Source organism: Notolabrus celidotus, chromosome 9 (assembly GCF_009762535.1).
Source record: "Notolabrus celidotus isolate fNotCel1 chromosome 9, fNotCel1.pri, whole genome shotgun sequence".
NCBI classification, from domain to species: Eukaryota; Metazoa; Chordata; class Actinopteri; order Labriformes; family Labridae; genus Notolabrus; species Notolabrus celidotus.
This window is the reverse complement of record NC_048280.1, coordinates 35,939,789-35,959,386: the sequence shown is the minus strand read 5'-3', so window position 1 is coordinate 35,959,386 and position 19,598 is coordinate 35,939,789. Positions and strand designations below refer to the sequence as shown.

Below are 19,598 nucleotides of genomic sequence, written 5' to 3'. Positions count from 1 at the left end.
TACCTACGCAGAGGCCTACGCATGTAGCTGACGTGCACCTCCTCCAAAATGTAACTACAAGTAGAATCAACACGGACCGCAAGCCCTGTGATTGGTCCGCTTGGTGGCATTGTGTTTCCCGCATTTACAGCACTTCCTGGATCGGGATCCATCGGCCGCTCATCGGAGGAGTGTATTTCATCTCCTCCTCTCTATTCTTCATGTAATCATGTCTGTATGATAAACAGCAACATGTATCAGCTGTAGATTAACAGAACACGCTCTGAATCTCTGTGGAAAAGGAAACAGAGATCGGAAGCAGGAGACCGGCTATCAGAGAGACCACACTGCCCTCAAGTGTTTCGGAGGAGAATTGCTGCATTGCGTCACGGACATGTATCGACGCACAAGTATGTGGTGCTAATGTCCGCATCAGCCCCTGCTGCATAGGGGCGATGCAGAAGTATAAAGCAGCCTTAAGGACAACACTTCTACAGCTACACCTCACAGGTTGGAATCAGGATCAACCAGGTGTGTTGTTAAATCTACACCTGTACTGTAAAAACACACATTACCACAGGTGTATGATGGGACCACAGACTGTACTCACCTCCACCTGTACTCCAGACGGAGGTCGCCATGTTGGAAACGCTGACTCCAATTAACTTCTTGCTAATCTAGAAACAAAGAGGTGGAGCTACAACGAACCCACTTGTCAGTCAAACCGACCACGCCCCTAAATATGCTAATTATGTAGAACACCAACGTATTTAAATCAATATGTTAGTTTAGAGTTAACATCTTTATTTAAAACAAATCTAATTTGTAACTCACATTATTGAAACCAGAGATGAGGTTTGAGTTATTTTAATTAATCCTGGTCACTGATGATCCCCCACAGACAAAGATCTGATCATCTCCAACACAGCAGCTGAAAATCTTCTTATTTTTCCTGTCAGAGTCACATCACTTCTACACACACACACACACACACACACACACACACACACACACACACACACACACACTTAGCCTCTTCCCCGTGTGATGTGACATTAGTTGCGGTGAACATAAATTGCCCGTTGATGGTGTTTGCTCGTTGCCATGAGCTAATGTTGCTGCGATTTGATTCCCATCGTTCCCTCTCTGCGCTCTCTGTCAGTCCCATCCTCAAACCGCTGCAATCAGTGACGCTCAGCGCTCCAAGGCTAAAGATGCTAATGGCCCAGATGGCTGGTGGGCCATCCCGAGTGTGAAAAGCTGAGCTATTATCTGAAGCTAATGGGGCAGACGTGGGCACAGAGGATGATACACACACTCTGCTAATGCAGTTCAATTCCTGCGTGTCAGTTAGAAAGTGTGCAGCCACAGCTGATTAAAGGAAGCAAGTGTGTGTGTGTGTGTGTGCGTCCGTGCGTGTGTCCATACGTGCGTGTGTGCCCGCTGACCTGTGATGACTGACATTTGTCTCACTCTCTTCAGTGAGAGTTAAGCTGCAGAGACAGCAGACAGTTCTGGATCATCAATGAGACAGAAATCTAGAGTCCTCTGTTGAGAAGTCCCAAAGAGTCAGAGAGGACAGCTCTACAGTGGGAGGAGCCGCATGTGGCCGACAGGAGAAGACATGCTACAAAAACACAAACAACGTAAAGTAAAAACAGAAAAACACACTACACACGTGCACAAAACAAACAATGCACGTCCCAACAAACGTTCTCCTCAGACTCTTTCCAAACAGAGCAGGTCTAGACCGGACTCTATGTTCTGTTATTAACAAAGACCCAACATCAAGACAGGATCAGATCTAGTCCCATTTTACAGACAGGACTCATGTTTACATTTTTATTCCCTCCAGTCTGACAAAAATACTGCATCTTTCCTTTTAAAAAAAAAAAAGGGGGTCGGGGGGGGGGGGGGGGGGGGGATATTAATCTGGAAGTTTGGGACATATTGTTGACAATAAAACAAATATTAACAGTAATGAAACACAAACTCATGAACACAGAGGAGAGCAGAGCTGTGGATCCCATAGGAGTGATGTGTTGATAAACACTGCCCTCTGCTGGTCAGAGTCAGCGCGGCATGCTCTCTGTCATTACACTGTATGTAGATATAAACTGAATATATATATATATATATACATACATATATATATACATATATATATACACATATACACACACACTACCAGTCAAAAGTTTGGAAACACCTTCTCATTCAAGGGTTTGTATTTATTGTAATGATTGTAAACACTGTAGATTAATACTGAAGACATCAAAACTATGAAAGAACATATATGGAATTATTGAATGAACCAAAAAGTGTTAAACAAAGCAGAATCTGTTTTATATTTTAGATTCTGTAAAGTAGCCCCCTTTTTCCTTCATGACAGCTTTGCACACTCTTGGTATTCTCTCAGTCTGCTTCATGAAGTGGTCTCCTGGAATGGTTTCTAATGAACATGAGCCTTGTCAAGAGTTCATTTGTAGAATGACTTGCCTTCTTAATGTGTTTGAGACCATCAGTTGTGTTGTTCAGAGGTAGGGTTAGTACACAATGGATAGCTCTATTTGACTACTGTTGTAATCCAGATTATGACAAAACCAGATTATTTCATAGTTTTGATGTCTTCAGTATTAATCTACAATGTTGAAAATAATTAAAATAAATAAAAACCATTGAATGAGAAGGTGTGTACAAACTTTTGACTGGTAGTGTACAGTGGTGGCAAAAATGATTAGAACACTTGGCATGTTTAAGAGGTTTCAGTTGTTTTGTTGAATTGGTCATTAAAATCCCCATAACATGAATAAATATCTATAAAGTCATCATCATGCTCTGTTAACCATAGAAAGGACCATCATAAGAAGATTTAGGTCATTTTCCTACAAACACAAGCTCGGCCTATCTCACTGTCAATGTCACACCATCATGTTCCTTCACAGAAGTACCTGTGTAATCATTTTCAGGTGGGATTGTGGTTGATTGAAAAGTCTGACACGGACTTCCACCAGATCTGTGTCCGGTCCTTCTCTGATCCGCTGCAGTCTGGCTCCGTGCTCTCTCGTCCGTCAACACCCACCGGTTACATTTTCAGAAAGCAGCACGGAGCAGGACCTCCGGACAGCTGGAGTCATATGACTCGAGGTTTTCCCACGGTAATCACTGAATCAAGGATTCTCCTCCTCCTCCTCTCTTCATCCATGTTGTCTTTCTGGTCCTCTGAAAACCTCTGACCTGTTGACTCCAGGCCTGGCTCCGCTCATCATGACTTTGGTATGTTGTTGTAGTTAAGTGAAATACGATCTGGTGATAACACAGAGTGTTTTATTCTGAAAATTAACCGGATGTTTTCATTTTGTTTTGGTGAAACCTGACTTCCTGTCCCGCTCCATCTGCTCTGTTGAGATTGATGCGTCGTGCTCCGGCATCCGGCAAAAATAGAAGTCTTGTGTATCTGATCCGGAGGACTCCGACCTTCCGGATCAGAGACGCAGCCGGACCGCAACAAAGCAGATCCAGTGGAAGTTAACACATTGACTAGAATATAAACCTATCAGATCAGGTGCTGTGACGGATCAGAGATGGACCGGACATGGATCTGGTGGAATCACACAGCTGTGTGATTCTTCTGAATGGAAGGCATCTCCTGCTCATTAGGTGAGTGGTAACATCAGGGTTTTGTCACTGAGGCCACACCACCAGTTGGTATAAATTCAAAGCCTCTAGAGGAAGTCTTGAACACATGTTGCTCTCTGAACATGGCTAAGGTGAAGAAGAAGGGGTTCGAATAAAAGTCCTTTAAGATGCTAGTTGGAGTTACCACCACAAAGACTTGAGATGCAGTCCAAGCACCGTAAAGATCACTGTAGACCGCCATGATGCCACCAAGTCACACCAGAACCAAAAGGGGCGAGGAAGAGAACAAAAACTTTCAGACAAACAAGCGAAGCATCTCAAAAGGACATCCTCAGGAACAGGTGACTTAGTGAAAACTGATGGATTCATGGAGAAGAAAGTAGAGCACAACATCCTGGTGAGGCACAGAGTACCATCAGGGAGTCGTCTTATTTGGCCTGGATTTATTTTCCAAGAGGACAATGATTCGAAACACTCTTCTAACTATTCTCTGAACTACCTGTGACAGAAGGAATCTGCTGGACCTTTGAAAATGATGGGCTGGACCCCTCAAAGTCCGGACCTCAACCCCATCGTGCAAATCTGGGGCGAGTTGGAGAATAAACTGGATCCATTGCACATTCAAAGGAAGGTTGTAGAAGACATGGGATAACATTAGTGTTGAAGTTCTCAGGAAACATATGGACACTATGTCAGAGAGATGTTCTGCTGTAAATAAAAGTGGACAAACCAAGTATTAAAGTGAAAAGACTCACTTCATCTGATATTTGTTGTGCTCAGAGCAACCATCTGCATCTTTAATGAACATTATGAAATAAAATCATGTTTTAGAGGCAACAAAAAGTCAATATATTCAGATCTGTCAGGTGTTCTAACAATTTCGTCCACCACTGTTTGAATAACACGATCACACTCTGACTGTTCAGCCATTAAATAAAGAAATAATAAAGCTGCTGTTCAGGCCTGGTCACATCACTACTCGTGTTTATGTTGTTGTTTGTGAAGCTGGACCTCTGATCACTTCCTCTTCACGTGTCCGTTGCCTCAGGTGTGTTTTCTCTTCCCACAAACTACAAATATTTGTTTTTCTTTCGGATCAGGAGCTTTCGTTCACAGCTCATATGCAAGTTTGTTCTCCAGACTCAGAGTGAAGCTAGGTTTCCTCTTTAGAAATAGATCCTGCTTCTCCCTCTGAGCGAGGACTCGTCTTGTATCTGCAGCCTTTCTGCCCCTGCTTGATTATGATGTGTTGTATTTGGGGGTTTCATCTACGGTTTGTCACGGGTTGCACTCGCCTCACTCATCACTATGACCTGTATGTCAAATCTGAGTGGCCATCCTTAAGTGCACTAAGGCACACACTGACTGTCTGATCTCTAAAACCCGTCTTGGTTTAGTTTCGTCTTTATTATATACGTACCTTAAAAGAGCTAAAAGCCATCATTCCTTTGTCTCTATCTTAAAAGAAAGACAGCGTGAGACCACTGAACAGTGCCTGTGTTTCTAAAACTGTTGATCTTAACTTGCACTTCACAAACCAGTTCCACTTTTTAAATTCTTGCCTGTTTTTAATGTATTGTCTGAAATCTGTTCTGTATCATGTAATATTTATTATGATGTGTGCTGCTGACCTCTTGTCCAGGTCACCCTTATGAAAGAGGGCCCCTAGACTAAAAACTCACTTTTATAGACTTACGGTGGCCCTGAAGGCCAATACTAATAAATATTTCAAAAGCACATAGTAAATTTCACTTAAAATAAATATCACTTAACAAAAGTTCACTTAACTAAATACATTTCAGAGTCACAAAATACATTTCACAGAACAAAAATTAATTTCGGAGTCACAAAATATATTTCTGAAATGTATTTTGTGATCTCTGAAATGTATTTTGTGATCTCTATAATGTATTTTGTGATCTCTGAAATGTATTTTGTGATCTCTGAAATGTATTTTGTTATCTCTATAATGTATTTTGTGATCTCTGAAACTTATTTTTGCTCTGTAAAATTTGTTTTTATTCTTTGAAATTTATTCTGCGCTTTTAAAATATTTATTACTATTGGCCTTCAGGGCCACCTTACTCTCTTATATGTGACGTCATCGTCATTGTTTCTTTTTCAATTTATTTTATCCTTAAATGCGATTGATGATTTTATTTCTGTATTGCTTTTACCCCTCTTTTAGTGCTTTGTTCATTTTTTACTGCTTGTAGCCCCTTTTTATTGTGTCTTTCCTTTTATCTCAACTCAACTTTATTTATACATCACTTTCATACAGACAAGCATGCAGCCCTAAGTGCTTCACAAAAGAACAGAGACAGAAAAAAAAAAGAAATGGTAAAATAATAAATGGCTGATCATAGATAAAATACTTCAAAATAAAATAAAACCAATACAGTAAAATGAATTAATCAATAAGGAAGAGTAGAGAGAAAAGTTGAAAATAATGTAGAGTTAAAAAGACCAAATAAATGCAAGAAATAAATAGATAAATAAGATAAGATAAATAAACAAATACATAAAGAAAGAAATACATAAATCGATAATTAAATAAATAAATAAGATAAATTAATAAAAACAGAAATAGTTAAATAAGAAAAGGAGTGATTATAGTTAAAATACTTCAAAGTACAATTAAATAAATACAGTAAAATTAATAAAATAAGAGTAGAAAGAAAAGTTAAAATGAATGTTAAGTAAGAAAGACCAGATAAATACAAGAAACAAACAAATAAATAAATAAATAAATAAATAAATGTTAAAGCAATGATTATAATAAAAATGAAGTCCAGGGCTAAAAATAATAATAACTACTCCAAGTTAAAAGCCAGATTAAAAAGGTAAGAAAGGCTGTTAAGAGCTTTAAAAACCAGTAAAAGAACTTTAAAATCTTTCTCTTTGATTGTCTAACTTCCTTGGTCCCTTTGGTCTCAGTTCATGTCGTCAGGTTCTTGGGGTTTCCTGTGACGTTAGGTTAAATAGTTGTTTGTGTTTTTTGTGTTTGTTTGTCTTGATGTCTGATTTTAAGTTTTGTGTAAGCTCTCTCTGCTGTTGATCTGTCTTTGTGTTTTGCTTTTGTTTTCCCCGTTATGACCGATGGTTGTGACTCGTGTATCCATGAACTACACTCACCTCTAAGATCCTGACGTGGTTTAAAATCAAAGCTGGGAGTAGAGTCTGTTTCTGATGCAGAAACATGGAGACTGGTGTTTGAGTAATCTAACATGTGCTGGTTTCTCAAACTGCTCCAGTCAGTGTGAAGGTGCAGCACTGCAGCTCGTCCTAAATACAGTCACAGTCAATCTTACATTTATCAACATGTTCCCACTCTCCAGGAAGTTAAGCTGTTAGTGTCAGACAGATGTATGACATACTTTTACGCACCACTATAGATTCTTATTGCCTCTCTATAATAAAAGTAGGCTCACACTTTAACTATGAGCATGACTTTGGTGTAAACTCATTTTATATATAAATCACAAACATCATCAGGTGAATACTTTTTATCATCTTTATTATAAAGAAGTGATAGAAACAGTTTGAACATCAGCGTGTGACAGTATAAGAACATAAGAACACCCCTCGTCACGTCTCTCTCCTTTAGTGACCCCTCCTCTTTCAGTGTTGGACACATAGTCCACTTTTACCTCACTCACTGATCTCCTCCTGATTTGGCGGATGCATCACGTGATGATTTATAACAAACCTATCACTCAGGGTCTTGGGATTCTTGGTACCGTAAAGGTGGTAAAAGCTGTGCAATTGAAATTCCACTACCATAGAGGCATTAAACACCACAGTGCTAAGACTAGATAAGCTCAAGGTCCAGATAGGAAGGCATCCTGGTCCGGATCCGGCCCGCGGTCCGTCATTCAGTGTTGCCTGATTCAGAGTGACAAGTTGTTTGTAAAATGTGGGGCTGAGTCTGTTTGGGTTTACAGGTCTGTCCACGGTCCCCTGGTTGGACTGTGGTTGGACTGTGGCTGGATGTTGGTCTGTGTTGGGTCTTACAGCTCGGACAAACTCTGTGGTAGTCCTGAATGAAGCTGGGACTCAGGTAGATCTGGTTGTTGCTGTGCTTGGATGATGGACTCTGATGAAGCTTGTATCTTGGGCTTTGGTTTGTCTGATGTTGGGAAAGACCAGCTCTGGTTCCCTGATGATCCTAGTTGTTTCTTAAGGGTATCCTGGACTGATGGGTCTCGTTGTGAGAAAAAAGACTTCTGGTGATCTGGGATGTACTGCGGCTGGATGCTGGTCTTTGCCGGGTTACAGCTCTAGAGGTTCAGTCCTGAACTCTGACTGAGCTTGTAGATGATTTGTTTATAGATGGTGCTCTGGCAGCTGTGGTTGTTTATGCGCTGTGATGCTGCAGTCTGGGGAGTCTTGACTCTTGGACTCTAGTGAGTCTTGACTCTTGGACTCTTGGACTCTGGTGAGTCTTGACTCTTGGACTCTGGTGAGTCTTGACTCTTGGACTCTTGGACTCTGGTGAGTCTTGACTCTTGGACTCTTGGACTCTGGTTAGTCTTAACTCTTAGACTCTGGTGAGTCTTGACTCTTGGACTCTAGTAAGTCTTGACTCTTAGACTCTGATGAGTCTTGACTCTTGGACTCTAGTGAGTCTTAACTCTTAGACTCTGATGAGTCTTGACTCTTGGACTCTAGTGAGTCTTGACTCTTAGACTCTGGTGAGTCTTGACTCTTGGACTCTGGTGAGTCTTGACTCTTGGACTCTTGGACTCTGGTGAGTCTTGACTCTTGGACTCTGGTGAGTCTTGACTCTTGGACTCTTGGACTCTGGTGAGTCTTGACTCTTGGAATCTGGTTAGTCTTAACTCTTAGACTCTGGTGAGTCTTGACTCTTTGACTCTGGTGAGTCAAACAGGTACTCTTATCCTGATGCTCATGGTGACTCTGAGGGGAGAGTCTGAGGGGTCAGGTTGTTGGGTTTTCCGGCCTTTGTTCTTCGAAGTCTTGCAGTTTCTCTAAATGTTTATGGCTCCTTAATGGTCCCTGTGTTTGTATTGATGTTACCCTTTGGTTCCCTAGTCCTGGTGGTTGTTTTGATGCTATTCTGGACTCTCATCTATCCACATGATGATCCTCGACTCTGGTCTCTTGTGATAAGATGGATCCTGGATGTTGGGTTCTGTTGGGTTTTCACAGTGCCTGTGTTTCAGTCCTGGACTCTGACGGACTTAGCTGTTGTCTTGGCTGAAGCTAGGACTCTGACAGCTCTTGTTGTCGTCGGGCTTGGGTGTTGGACTCCCAGACTTATGGTTGTGTCTTGAGAATGAGTCTTGGACTCTGTTGGCTGGAACTGCCTCTGTTTATTTACTGGTCCATGTTTTAATGGTATCCTGGACATTGATGGGACCAAGCCAGGGATTTCAGATGTGTAGTTCTTGTAGTTTTGCTGAGGCTGGGTATAGGACTCTGTTGAGACTGGATGTTGTGTCTTAGACTCTGGTGTGTCTGACTTACTCTGGTGTGGCTGCCTTAGTGGTATCCTGGACTCTGATGGGTTGGCCTGTAGGACTTCAGAATCATGTCTCCTATGGTTGGAGACTGGCAGGCTGTTGGTCTGTGGTGGACCAGACAGGTCCTCTTTTTCAGTCATGGTCTTTAAAAGACATGGTGGTCCTATATTAAGCTGGAACACTGGCAGCCTGAGTTGCTGCTGTCCCAGGATGGTGGACTCTAATGAGACTTGAGTCTTAGATTCAGGTCTAACAGTCCTTCTCTGGATCATTGATGGTCCTTGTGGCTGTTTTGATGGTATTCTGGACTCTGGTGGATCTGACTGTTGGATTGCAGACTTGTGGTGCTCATGGTTGGAGATTGGCTGGGCGGTGGTCTGTGATAGATCTGCCAGCCCCTGTGGTTCAGACTTGGTCTCTGACACACTTGGTATCAGTCCTGACTGGGACTGGAACTCTTGCAGGTTTTGTTGCTGTCCTGGTATGATGGACTGGGATGGGACTAGTGTCTTAGGCTCTGGTGTATCAGTATAGCTCTGGTTCTCTAATGGTCCTTGTGGTTGCTTTGACGGTTTCCTGGGCTCTGATGGGTCTGACTGTTGGGTTGCAGATTTGGGTTTCTTGTGGTTCAGGATTAGTTCGACGGTGGTCTGTGATGGATCTGCCAGCCCCTGTAGTTCAGTCCTGGTCTCTGAAAGATATAATGATGGTTCTGGCTGATGCTGGGACTCTGGTATCATGGACAGCTGTGACTTTCTCTTGGAAACTGGTGAGACTTCTACGGGGTTTTTAGACTCTGGTGTATGATCCATGTTCTGGTTCCATGATGGTCCTTGTGCTGGCTTTGATGAGATCCTGAGCTCAGATACATATGAAGGCTGGGTTTTAGACTTGTGGATTTTGTGGTGAGACAGTGACGTGTTGGTCCGTCCATGTTGCTCTGTTGAGTTTCTTGACTCTGGTGGGACACTGGACTCTAATGTGACCCTGGACTCTGAAAGGACCCTAGACTCTGATAAGACCCTGGACTCTGATGGGACTCTGGACTCTGATGGGACTCTAGACTCAGATGGGACCCTGGACTCTGATAAAACCCTGGACTCCAATGGAACCCTGTACTCTGAAAGGACCCTGTACTCTGATAAAACCCTGGACTCCAATGGGACCCTGGACTCTGATAGAAACCTGTACTCTGATAGGGCCTCTGACTCTGGTGTGATTCTTGACTTTGATGAGGCCCTGGACTCTGATGGGACCCTGCACTCTGATGGAACCCTGGACTCTGATGGAACCCTGGACTCTGATGGGGCCCTGGACTCTGGTGGGGCCCTGGACTCTGGTGGGGCCCTGGAGTCTTGCGGGACTTTAGACTCTGATGTGGCCCTGCATTCTGATGGGGCCCTGGAGTCTTGTGGGACTTTGGACTTTGATGGGACCCTGGACTCTGGTGTGATTCTTGACTTTGAAGAGGCCCTGGACTCTGATGGGACCTTGGACTCTGATGGAACCCTGGACTCTGATGGTGCCCTGGACTGTGGTGGCTGGCAGTGTGAATCCAGATGCAGCTGTCTCTGCAGCTCCTCAGCACTGTGGGCTAACATGATGCTGACTTTCCTCTGGTGGGCCAGGGCCTCCTCTTTGTCATTCAGCTGCAGCAGAGAGCACACAGTCAGGGACAGGAGGACAGACTACATCGCATACAAGAGGCGTTTTTTGGACCAGAGGAGCTTTACCCAGGAACTAGAACTACATGTGTTTCTGCCGGTGGACCCAGGGTCTAAATATAGTTCAGGTGTAGATAATCCCCCCCCTAAAAAGCCCCTGCTATGGTAGCACTTTTCAAAGGGACTTTCGGGGGGCAGGGCCTGCAATGCTGAACGTGTCTGATTGGTAGATTAACCTCAGTGTTTTTATTCCTCCCTCCGTCCACAATAACATCACACACATCTGTGATTCACTTGATTTCTCTTTCTTTCATTAGTTTTGATTTGTTCTATCTTTTTTGTATGTGTGTGTACTTTTCAAAAGAAGAAGCTGTGATTCTCTTGATTTAGCAGCTTGTAACAGTAGTCTTCTCTCAGTCCACCGTGAATGCGTCTCTCCCGGTGTTATGGTTTTAAAAATGACCCTGTAAACTGGAGACCTTCAGCTGAACATGTCAGTGTTTGTGGAGTTTACACAGCTGTTGAAACACAGAGGGAGTTCCTGGGAATGCAAACTAGTTTAGTTTTTATTAAGATTTCAAAATATCCTCATCAGATATTTAATGATGGTCTAAAGACGTTTATGAGGGATGCATCCGGCTGAAAGTCTCCAGTTAACAGGGTCGCTGTTTAAACCAAAACACCGGTTGATCTCTGCCACGGCTTTTTTAGTTCAAAAGGATTTTAAAGCCGTGTTGAAACGTCTTTGCTACTCGCGCTTATCTCCTCTCACGTGTTGATTCAGTGAATCCATCTGTGATGAAATATAGCACCATCTAAAACAGCGCCAGCTGAGTCTCTTCATGCTAACAGGCTAACTGTTGTGTTGCTCATAATGATGCCTGCCTGTCCGTCTACTTCTATGGTGTCATCTGTGATGAATGGCATTCCTCTTTGTTTTTCTGCCCTCTACTGGTGTGGTGGTGTAGTGCATTTGCTTTTTTTTTCTCATTACGTCACTGGCCTGATTTGCATAATCTACCCGGGACTTCAGCCCGTGGTCAAAACGCAGACAACAATGGGGGCACAGGAACCTTTTAGTTCAGGGTAAAGTAGTTCTGGGGGCTAAAAGACCCCAGAACTCTTGGTCCAAATGCACCTAAAGACAAAGTAGTGATCCTCACCAAGTCCAGCAGTCTGTAGAGAGTCTCCAACAGATCATCAGACATCTTCACGTCCAGCCCTGAGGGCAGTAACCCTCTCAGCCTCTGACTCACACTCATCAGAGGACTCCTGTTAGCACCTGCTGGCAGACACACACACAGAACTGGTTTCTCTAAAGCTCCCCCCTTTACTTCAGGGCTGTACAGGTACAGGTATGTCACAGACTCATACTGGACTCTGTGCCTGAGTGATGTCCTAACATGGTGATGTTCTGCAGCACACCGCGCAGACGTCACACTGACCTTCAGGCTTGCTGTGGTGAGACTTCAGGATGTTAGCTTCAGTGAGCAGCAGGAAGTGATCACTGCGTTTCCTCAGCTGCTGCTCGAAGGCGATTCGAAACGCATCAGCAACCATCAACGCCTCCTCTCTCCTTGAGCGCTGAGCATCCAGCTGGAGCACACACACACACAAACGCACAGACACGCACACACAGATTTGGAAATGCATGTTTGATCTCAAGCTTCTCTCTGTTGTATGTGTAAAGAGTAAGGTCAGCTCAGACTGAACTTGTTCTTCAGGGATAAGCAGCTTACTCTTTGTTATGGAGCTTCAAGAGAGAAAGGTGGAGCTGGGGTAGGTGAAGTGATGGTGTATGTTTTTTACCTCCTGTTGTAGCTGGATGAGCTGCTTCCTGCTGGCAGCTGCAGCCCGACTACACGGACAGACATCACCCACACCAGCACACCTGCAGGCCCCCAACACTGCCAGCTGAAAAACAGAGGAGAGGAGGGCTTCATCTACTTCAAATCCAATCATTCATGTGCTGCTAAATCTACACCCTAAAAGCTACACCCTGTTTACCTCTGGATAACAGAGTAAATATAAACCATGTCTGATCAGGTGAAACTACAGAGACCCCTTCCTTTGTGATCACACCTGTGTCTCTCTCACCTCCAGGATACCTGCGTCTCTGTCCCGGCTGTACTTGGGTCTGGTTTCTTGGTAAGCTCTCTGCTCCTTCACATTCAACAGGGACAGAAGCTCCAAACACTGCCTGCTCAGAGCTGCACACACACACACACACACACACACACACACACACACACACACACACACACACACACACACACACACAAACACACACACACACACACACATACACACACACAAACAGTGTTTACAAAGGTAACTCATCCAGAGTCACGTCTGCATCATTCTTCATGGTTCAACATTTACCAGAGTTGTCTGCTCTCAGCTGCTGGATCTCAGTCCCTCTCTCCTCCAGGCTGTCAGTCAGAGTGCGGTTCTCACTCACAACCCTGATCACAACAACAACAACACACAACAAATACAACCGGAAAAACAACAAACATGTCAGCAACAACAACCACAACAACAGTCAATACAATCAGCACAACCACAACAGACAAGCAACCACAACAAGCAGTACAACCACAAGACAACAAAAACCACCACCAAAAAACAACAACAACAATGGAAACAACAACCTATACAACCACAACCCACAAACAGACCAGAGGGGTATACTACGAAGCAAGTTCAACATATCCCAGATATCTTCTCCTGATCCGGCTTCACTGAACCTGACAAAGGAGGTCGCTCTAATCTGTCACACGAAGCTGGTTATCAACATGTTGAGTCAATCCAGAATTACCCTGAGAGCATTGACATGAACGGGGCGGAGAAGGCAACATGTGCAAAACACGTCTTATTTCTCATCATTTAGTGCAGATATATCTGACTATAATAACTCTGTTTATTCATCATTAGATATATCTGACTATAATAACTCTGTTTATTAATCATTAGATATATCTGACTATAATAACTGTTTATTGATCATTAGATATATCTGACTATAATAACTCTGTTTATTCATCATTAGATATATCTGACTATAATAACTCTGTTTATTCATCATTAGATATATCTGACTATAATAACTCTGTTTATTGATCATTAGATATATCTGACTATAATAACTGTTTATTCATCATTAGATATATCTGATTATAATAACTCTGTTTATTTATCATTAGATATATCTGACTATAATAACTCTGTTTATTAATCATTAGATATATCTGACTATAATAACTCTGTTTATTCATCATTAGATATATCTGACTATAATAACTCTGTTTATTCATCATTAGATATATCTGACTATAATAACTCTGTTTATATTATTAGTTTTAGACGTAATGTTTCAGCTGTAGTCCTCACGGTATCAAACTGAGCTCTGTGGAGAAATAAAAATGAGAACATGATTCAAAGTGATAAACACGCCCAGTTTTATATTTAATGAAGGACAAGAACTTCATCTGAATAATCTGACTTCAGACTCTGTTTATATATGATGTCAGGAAAGATAATCAATAACTGCCACCAGTATTACCCCCCCCCCCAACCCCCCCCCCCCCTTGCGATCAGCTCACAAAGCTCTGTGATGGAGCGAGCTGATTGGTCAGTGGGCTGAGTTTTCTCCAAACTGATCTCTGATCCTGAGCATAACCTGCCCCGGAGCAGGTTAGGAGTTCAGCATGAGTAACCATGGTGATCTACCCTGGTAAGGAGTGAACCACCTTCATAGTACTGAAAATCCAGAGTTAACCCTGAAGTTACCTCCATAACCACAAATCCAGCTTCGCAGTATACCCCTCAGTACAACCCAAAAAACAACAGCGATGACTACAACAACACAAAAACAACGACAACCAGTACAACCACAATACAACACAAACCACAAAAACAAGTAATAACAAGAACAGTCACAACAACAAAAGAACAACAATAATAAGTGAACAGTGTAATCTAATGAACACAGCTCAGACAGAGTGCATGAGGAGCGACTGTGACCTGTTGTAGTTGTTCTCCCAGGACTGCTGAACCTTCCTCATCTGGACTTGGTTGAAGCTGAGCTCCCACTGCAGGCTGTTCACCTCCTGCAGGAGAGAGACACACAACTCTGATCAGCACACTGTATCCATCACGGCTTCAGAGGTCACAAGCTGATGTTAGGACCTCAGCTTTTATCACTCTGCTCAGAGACTTGAGTCCTGGGAAAGGTGCACTCTATAGTTCTGCTGGGGGACTTGAACCCCACATGGGAGACATTGCTCAGGGTGAGATGACAGATCCGTCTGAGTCACACTCATAAAGTAAATGTCCAGCTGAAGATTGGTCTTTTAAATCTGTATATAGCTATGTTCTCAAGACTGATGTCATCATTGCAGAGGTTCAGCTGGGACCACTCAGACTGTAAACAGAGAGACATGTGTCTACCACAGCTTACGGTGGTGTTTCCGTTTGTCTTAGAGAACCAGGCGGAGAGCAGCCGGTGTCTGACGGTGATACTAAAGCAAACAGACCCAGCCTTTATTTGAGCAACAGACTCACCTTCTCCAGAGCTTTGGCCTTCTCCTCGCTCTTCAGCAGAACGCTCTGAGTGTGACACGTGGCTCTGTCCAGGATGGCCTGAGAGAACCACAGCAGAGTCAGTTCATGGATCTTACAATCACTACAGTCATGAGTCAGGATTTATATCAATCATTTCACATTTTACTTTCCCCTGAACCGGTGAGGACTGAGAGAGTCACGTGTCAAAGCATCCATCATAAAAGACTGAAACTACCACAAACTCTCAGTGCATCTGACCATCCTTAAAACAAACACAGACTCAGGATTAGACAAACAACTGACTGACTGAGGCAGCAGCACTGACTCCTGGGATCTGTGAGGTCAAACGACTGACGACCAAAGTCTTTATCTGACCTACAGGACCATGAGCGGTAAGACACTGTGCGAGTGTGTGTGTGTGTGTGTGTGTGTGTGTGTGTGTGTGTGTGTGTGTGTGTGTGTGTGTGTGTGTGTGTGTGCTTGCATGCTTGCATGCGCGCATGTGTGTGTTTATCTACCTTCCCCTGAAGAATCTTCATAGCTTTGAATTTTCCTTCAAAGTATCGATGAGCCACCTCCAGCTCACAGCACAGAGTGTCTATCACCTGAGGACAGAGAATTTCCCATCATCATCAGCCACACATTTACAGTCAGACACAGGTACAGTCAGACACATTTACAATCAGACACAGGCACAGTCAGACACAGGTACAGTCAGACACATTTACAGTCAGACACAGGTACAGTCAGACACATTAACAGTCAGACACAGGCACAGTCAGACACATTAACAGTCAGACACAGACACAGTCAGACACAGGTACAGTCAGACACAGGTACAGTCAGACACATTTACGGTCAGACACAGGAACAGTCACACACAGGTACAGTCAGACACATTTACAGTCAGACACCGGTACAGTCAGACACAGGTACAGTCAGACACATTTACAGTCAGACACAGGAACAGTCAGACACAGGTACAGTCAGACACATTTACAGTCAGACACAGGTACAGTCAGACACATTTACAGTCAGACACAGGTACAGTCAGACACATTTACGGTCAGACACAGGAACAGTCAGACACAGGTACAGTCAGAGACATTTGCAGTCAGACACAGGTACAGTCAGACACAGGTACAGTCAGACACATTTACAGTCAGACGCAGGTACAGTCAGACACAGGTACAGTCAGACACATTTACAGTCAGACACAGGTACAGTCAGACACATTTACGGTCAGACACAGGAACAGTCAGACACAGGTGCAGTCAGACACAGGTACAGTCAGACACATTTACAGTCAGACACATTTACAGTGAGGTACAGCCAGACACATTTACAGTCAGACACAGGTGCAGACACAGGTACAGTCAGGCACAGGTACAGTCAGACACAGGTACAGTCAGACACAGGTACAGTCAGACACAGTTACAGTCAGACACAGGTACAGTCAGACACAGGTGCAGTAAGACACAGTTACAGTCAGACACAGGTACAGTCAGACACAGGTACAGTCAGACACAGGTGAAGTCAGACACAGTTACAGTCAGACACAGGTACAGTCAGACACATTAACAGTCAGACACAGGTGATGTCAGACACAGGTACAGTCAGACACAGTTACAGTCAGACACAGGCACAGTCAGACACAGTTACAGTCAGACACAGGTGCAGTCAGACACATTAACAGTCAGACACATTAACAGTCAGACACAGGTATAGTCAGACACAGGTATAGTCAGACACAGGTTAAGTCAGACACAGGTACAGTCAGACACAGGTACAGTCGGACACAGGTACAGTCAGACACAGGTACAGTCAGACACAGGTATAGTCAGACACAGGTTCAGTCAGACACAGGTACAGTCGGACACAGGTACAGTCAGACACAGGTACAGTCAGACACAGGTATAGTCAGACACAGGTTAAGTCAGATACAGGTACAGTCAGAAATAGGTACAGTCAGACACAGGTACAGTCAGACACACAGATACAGACAGGTGCTTCTCTTACCTCAGCAGCCTCCTGCAGTCTGTCTCTCAGCTCGTCTCTGGACAGCTCGAGCAGAGAGCCTGCAGGATCACAAACAGTGAGACCATGAATCACTGAATAATGAAAACGACTGTGTCTGAAACACTGAAGTCCTCCAGTGTCCACTACAGTGTGTCTCCTGCAGTTCCTCCAGTGTCCACTAGAGTGTGTCTCCTGCAGTGAGTCAGTCCCCATAGAGCCCCATGTTAAAATGTTACAGCAGAAATAAACTTGTTACAGCCTGGTACAAAAACAGTTTGAGTCTCTATAGCTCATTTCTCTCCTCATGACGACTGTACGGCTGAATTTATAAACAACCAGTTCTCAGGTGTGGTCTCACCTGAGCACTGCAGCTTCCAGCGGGCTCTCTGCAGGGTCTCTGTGGTCTTCAGTCCGGGGATCCCGGTGGTCTCACCAGCCTGCCAGCTGCCCCTAGGTCTGTCTGCTCGGGTCAGAGGTGTATCCGAGACTCCACTGAAGCTCTGACTCTTTGTCCTGCTGGACTTCCGGGCAGCTCGGGTCCCGTCCCCCAGGTCCCCGTCCAGCATGTCATCGTCCAGACCGCAGGCCCCGCCCACTGCCTGCATCTGAGCCAGGTGAAAACGTGATTTACATCAATCACAGAGTAAGCTTGTGAAGGTAAAACCACCTGAGACTTCAGACCTTTAAACCAGAACAGCATCGCTTTGTGGGTTTCTGGCGCCGCCCACAGATCCTCTCCCAGAGGAAAATTTGTACTGCTCAAGGCTTTCTCTTCTAAGTCTCTGGAGACTAAAGTGAGATTTTCACTTCAGCCTCATTCAAGTTTCAAATTGTTCTCATTGGTTTCTCTTTAGTGTCTCCTAAAATTCTCTAGGAGAAATAGTTGAGACCATGACATGAGTCTTATTTGAGACTTAAATGAGAGATCTCATTAATGGCTCATTTTCTTCTCTTTTTTAAATATATTTTTTTGGCCCTTTTGCCTTTATTTGACAGGACAGCTGAAGAGAGACAGGACATGTGGGGAGTAGTGAGCGGGGGAAGACCGGGGAAATGGTCGACTGGCTGGGAATCAAACCGGAGACTCATGCGATGAGGACTGTAGCCTCTGTATGTGGGGCGCTCAGACCGCTAGTCCACCAGCGCTCAAAAGAATCCACCCCTTTAATTGTAGTAATCTGGCTAAATCTGGTCAGCCCTTTTGTGGCCCATATTTTAAATAAATGGTCTCTCATACCTGGTATCAAATCTCTATCTTTTGCAGTTTCAAATCCACTAAATCTTTGTGAAGTTGTTTTGTTCCAAACAGACTTGTAAAGGAAGGACCATACTGTGAAGTGTAAAAGAAGAGATCATCTCACCTGAAGGATGTCACTCCTCTCTGTATTTATATTTGTATAATTATATCAAAGCGTTTATAGCACATGTTTCTAACTCTGCTCCTCTTCTTCTTCTTCTTCTTCTTCTTCTTCTTCTTCTTCTTCTTCTTCTTGTGTATTGTTGTTGGGTTTAAAACATGAATAATATCTACTAAATAAAGACACAGCCTGACTGGACTTCCCCTTTATGTAAATGAGGTCAGGTGTACAGTATGATGGAGACTTCCTCTTACCTGTAGTACCTGAGGCAGTGACCCGTGACGTGTCGGTGCTCGGTGTCCCGCAGACTCCTCACAGTCACGGAGAAAAGGAAAGTTTCCTGAACCGAGAGGAAGGTCTGAGGTGTGAACACAGCGCGAAGAGGACTCTCTCAGGTCAGGACTCAAACTCTCAACGATCCTCCTGCAGCTGCTCCAGCTGTACACCTCCACCTGCGTCACTATCCAAGTCTGCAGACACTACTTCCGCTCGGTACCTTCAAAATAAAACTCCCCACACGTTACAGTGAGCGCAGTTAAAGCCAAACGTTCCAAAGTTGATTTAAAAAACGTCACGAACACAACCAGCTAACATCAATATAACAGTATAACAATATAACACATAACAGCAATGTGATGTATATGTGGAGATTTATGAATAGTGTTTGACTATCAAGACTTTCATTGTTAAATTAAGACGGATGTATTTATTCAGAGTACAGAAAAATATATATTTAAGAAATATGCATTCTTGACTTCAATGTTCTACTGGTGTATAAACAGTTTTTAATGGTTTAAAAGGAATATAAGATGTTTATAAAGAGTTTTTAAAGGTTTATAAAGATTATTTAATGATTTTAAAGCGTCTTTAATGGTTTATAAAGAGTA

At 43.6% G+C, this 19,598-nt stretch overlaps 1 protein-coding gene across 1 annotated transcript; it reads right to left on the bottom strand.

Annotated features, from left to right (window-relative positions):
* Positions 1 to 7,118: 7,118 nt before the first annotated feature.
* On the bottom strand, positions 7,119 to 19,184 carry ccdc125 (coiled-coil domain containing 125). Its single transcript, XM_034691456.1, has 12 exons — positions 18,966 to 19,184; positions 17,712 to 17,958; positions 17,354 to 17,412; positions 15,853 to 15,939; positions 15,335 to 15,412; positions 14,795 to 14,880; positions 13,151 to 13,233; positions 12,866 to 12,978; positions 12,578 to 12,682; positions 12,214 to 12,364; positions 11,932 to 12,050; positions 7,119 to 10,753 (listed from the first exon to the last, which is right to left on the bottom strand). The coding sequence occupies exons 2-12, from the start codon at positions 17,956 to 17,958 to the stop codon at positions 8,801 to 8,803; spliced, it is 3,081 nt and encodes a 1,026-aa protein (XP_034547347.1). The 5' UTR covers positions 18,966 to 19,184; the 3' UTR covers positions 7,119 to 8,800.
* Positions 19,185 to 19,598: the final 414 nt, after the last annotated feature.

Excerpts from the sequence above, each read along its gene's own strand:
- ccdc125 (XM_034691456.1), bottom strand. The coding sequence starts at position 17,958 with ATGCAGGCAGTGGGCGGGGCCTGCGGTCTGGACGATGACATGCTGGAC. Across the intron at positions 15,413-15,852 it reads TGAAGATTCTTCAGGGGAAG|GCCATCCTGGACAGAGCCAC; the intron begins GTAGATAAACAC and ends TGGTTCTCTCAG. Across the intron at positions 12,683-12,865 it reads GAGACGCAGGTATCCTGGAG|CTGGCAGTGTTGGGGGCCTG; the intron begins GTGAGAGAGACA and ends TCTGTTTTTCAG.